Source organism: Octopus bimaculoides, chromosome 27, assembly GCF_001194135.2.
Source record: "Octopus bimaculoides isolate UCB-OBI-ISO-001 chromosome 27, ASM119413v2, whole genome shotgun sequence".
In the NCBI taxonomy this organism is placed as follows: Eukaryota; Metazoa; Mollusca; class Cephalopoda; order Octopoda; family Octopodidae; genus Octopus; species Octopus bimaculoides.
Window position 1 is genome coordinate 17,378,937 of NC_069007.1, and position 4,280 is coordinate 17,383,216.

The following is a 4,280-nucleotide window of genomic DNA, read 5'->3' on the forward strand; positions in this document are numbered from 1 at the left end:
ACGGGGACATAAACACACCAGCATCGGTTGTCAAGCAATGCTAGGGGGGACAAACACAGACACACACACACATATATATATATATATACATATATTCGATGGGCTTCTTTCAGTTTCCGTCTACCAAATCCACTCACAAGGCTTTGGTCGACCCGAGGCTATAGTAGAAGACACTTGCCCAAGGTGCCACGCAGTGGGACTGAACCCGGGACCATGTGGTTGGTTAGCAAGCTACTTACCACACAGCCACTCCTGCGCCTAGATATATATATATATATATATATACTTGCACACACTCCTATACATAAGTTCCCTGACTCATCTAGGAGGATAGTAACTCTAAATAAGTGAAAAATCAGACTGAAGCAACCCCATCAACATATGTGCATGTGTCTGTAAGTGTATTTATATATTCATTTTTCTTCCTTATCCTTATTCTCTTTCATAAACCTCTTTTCTTACCCATGCATCTCTCCCCCTTTAATGTACTTCATATGCTTTTTTAGGAAAGTGGGTTATACATCATTAGACGTACACCTAACTTTCCTATATTAAATTAGAAGTGAACTGAACGCAGAAACTCCAAACTGATCAACAACAACAAATATTTATTGGATGGTGGAAAATAAAACAGCTTCCAATTGTCCGGTTTTAGAGTAGCCTGAAATGTAGATGTACGGTTCCTCGAGCTGGTGTCGTTGTAGAGACAACTTGGTTCAACCACACTCAAATGGGAGAGCTTGCTTAGACATCTTGCTTGGTCGCTGTCAGGCTTGGTAAAGAGAAAGAATAATAGCGGGAACGCTTCGATGTTGAAACCCACGCATGCGTGGTTAAGGATTCAGCAATGGTGACTATGCCTTTTTGGCGCCAACATGACGTCACTACACCTTCATCTTCTTCATTTCAGGTTCACATGACTTCTGAGTCTGGTAAAACTTACTTGATGGCTGCGTGTGAACAGGGCAGCATGGATTTAGTAAAATTGCTGATAAAAGCTAAAGCTTTTTTGGACGTTACCGACAAGTCTGGTAAAGCTGCTTTGCATTATGCTATGGAATGGTAAGTTCAAAATGAACTAAAATCTTCAGATCTGTTTTGTCTCTAAATTTCTTACAATTTCAGACAGGTTTGATATCCAAAGATGACATACTAGTGGCAGTGTGATTGAATGACTCTATGATATAGGAACCAGCAGCATCATTTTCTTATTTTCTCCATAAATCCTCTTTGTTATTGAATCAGAGAATCCTTTTTGGTGATCTGTTGTCAAATCAGATTATTTGTGTTTTGGATATATTCTTTGAGAGTCAACATTTCTTGTGATTGACCCAATGTAATTTGATGTTCTTTGTTCATATTATGGGGTAAAGATTCAATTTTTCTTGAAAGAAAATGTTATCTCAGCTCCAAAATGAGAAAGATTCTATGGTTTCTTTTGACAGTAATAATCTGTAAACTTTCTCCCAGAGATTATAAGGAACAATATCAGAAAATCTAACCTCTCTGTCATAAGGGGTCACAAGGAGGGGCCACACCCCCAGACACTACCTCTCCCACAACAACAACATACAAAACACATATTGTCTAAACCAATATCCCATCAACGCCAAACAGACAGCATCCAGCTATCATCATCATCATCATCATCGTCGTCGTTTAACGTCTGCTTTCCATGCTAGCATGGGTTGGATGATTTGACTGAGGACTGGTGAACCAGATGGCTACACCAGGCTCCAATCTGATTTGGCAGAGTTTGTACAGCTGGATACCCTTCCTAACGCCAACCACTCCGAGAGTGTAGCAAAAAGACAGACGAAATACTGGTAAACATTTCGCCCGGCGTGATACCGTTTCTGCCAACTCGCCCCAGCTATGTTTTCAAACAAATGTACATGAGATAACCTGCACTTGTTCGGATAAATACATTGTATTGACTAAGCGATAGCTTTATGTCAGAGTAAAAGAACATCTTCACGAGGCCACAACACCCAGCGCCGTATTCTTACACTACCAAGATGGGGAATTCTTGACCCAGATACTGGCTAGGGGAATAGATGCGGTGAGCTTTCAAATAAAGAAGGCACATTTCACCATGGCTGTCAGACAATTTCTGTGACCACATAACCCCTAACATCTGGCCACCTAACTCCCCAGACTGTAACCTCCTTGATTATTATGTGTTTGGTTCAGTTGAGCAAGAAACCAACAGAAATTCTTATAATGCTAAAGATGAACTAAAGGCAAGGATTATGACAGCATTCACCAACTTAAACAAGGAGACTATCCAGAAGAGTTGCAGGAGATTCCAAAGTCGTCTGGAGGCTGTGGTTGAAGCCAATGTTGATTTTATTGAATAAATTTACTCTTTAGTATTTCAAGATATTTTTATGTAATTTTGGTAAAAATATCTTAAAATGAGATGTCAGTGTTATTTTCATTTTTGTGTACTTTAGGCGACAATTTATTCCCCACGCCCTGTATGCATAATATATATATGCATATATATATGTACACATGCACACACACATGCATGCATATATATATATATATATATAGAGAGAGAGAGATATGCAGGGCAGGGAATCGTCAATTAGTAATAAAATTAATAATTAACAATTTTGCCGGGTAGCTCAGTATGAAAAAACCTTTTCGGTAAAAAACATTTATAATCATAAATATATAGGGATTGACAGTAACCTGCTTCTCCAACATACTGAGAATTCAGAAATAGCAGTCAAAGAACTACTGATTTCAAAACTACAAATTATTACTCCAGATTGAAATATCGCTATCAATCTGGAGTAATAATTTGTAGTTTTGAAATCAGTAGTTCTTTGACTGCTATTTCTGAATTCTCAGTATGTTGGAGAAGCAGGTTACTGTCAATCGCTATATATTTATGATATATATATATATATATATATATATATATATATATATATTTAGACACATATGCATACACAAACATATACATACACTCACACACATACATATACATACACGAATGCACACACACATACATATATTTTTGTATGTTCCATTCTTAAGAATTGAATATGTGTGATGTGTGTATGCTTAATATAATAATTATGTTAATGTCTCTGATGTTTATATTTTTTAGTCAATTCAATCAACAAGATATAGTGGCTCTCTTGATCACCAGTGGAGCCTGCATCAACATTCAAAACTTGGATGGCAACACTCCTCTCCATGTGGCTGTGGAGAGAGGCAGTGAAGATTTGGTGAAAGTTATATTAAACAAAAAGGGAAAACATACCATACGGGTTAGTGAATATATAGACATGTGTTGTGTGTGTATTTGTATGTGATGTTTTTTATATATATATATATATATATATATGTTGTTGTTGTTGGCACTCCGTCGCTTACGACGTCGAAGGATCCAGTTGATCCGATCAACGGAACAGCCTGCTCGTGAAATTAACGTGCAAGTGGCTGAGCACTCCACAGACACGTGTACCCTTAACGTAGTTCTCGGGGATATTCAGCGTGACAAGGCTGACCCTTTGAATTACAGGCACAACAGAAACAGGAAGAAAGAGTGAGAGAAAGTTGTGGTGAAAGAATACAGCAGGGTTCGCCACCATCCCCTGCCGGAGCCTCGTGGAGCTTCTAGGTGTTTTCGCTTAATAAACACTCACAACGCCCGGTCTGGGAATCGAAACCGCGATCCTATGACCGCGAGTTCGCTGCCCTAACCACTGGGCCATTGCACCTCCACATATAACAAGTGAAAGGAAGTTAAACCTCTTTATCAGATTTCAACATTCTTCTGCCTGGCGGCAAATTCAAATGTACATACAAAAAGAGAGGGAAATAGAAGTGATTATTTCTGTGCATGTTGAAAAATAGAAGCTTTAATGAAACATCTATAATTCACCTTAAACAAATAGAAGCTGTTATTTATATACCTGTCTTCGTCTTTTTTCTTTCTGTAAATTCCAACCACATATATACATATATATATATATATATATATATATATATGCGAGTAAAAATAAATACAAAAAAAGGTGGATTTTTTTGTATGATTGTGTATAGAGGAATATATTATTTTGCTTAAAAGAGTTCCAACACTGTCTGTTTTTTATGTTTTATTTATATTCCTGCAGAACTAATGTGGGGTATAGAATATGGAATATACAATATATAATATAATATACAATATATAATATAAAATAAAATAAAAATGGATGGCACCATGAAATAAAGTATTGAATGTAGATGAAATATTGAGTGTTCAATATAAAGGATCA

General features: G+C 37.1%; 1 protein-coding gene across 1 annotated transcript in view; it reads left to right on the forward strand.

The window, feature by feature from the left end:
* LOC106880296 (E3 ubiquitin-protein ligase MIB2) overlaps positions 1-4,280 on the forward strand; it is a 21,817-nt gene that overhangs the window by 3,369 nt on the left and 14,168 nt on the right. The window contains exons 3-4 of the mRNA XM_014930167.2: positions 911-1,062; positions 3,125-3,287. Coding sequence (XP_014785653.1) covers positions 911-1,062; positions 3,125-3,287 — 315 coding nt within the window. The remainder of the gene's footprint in view (positions 1-910; positions 1,063-3,124; positions 3,288-4,280) is intronic.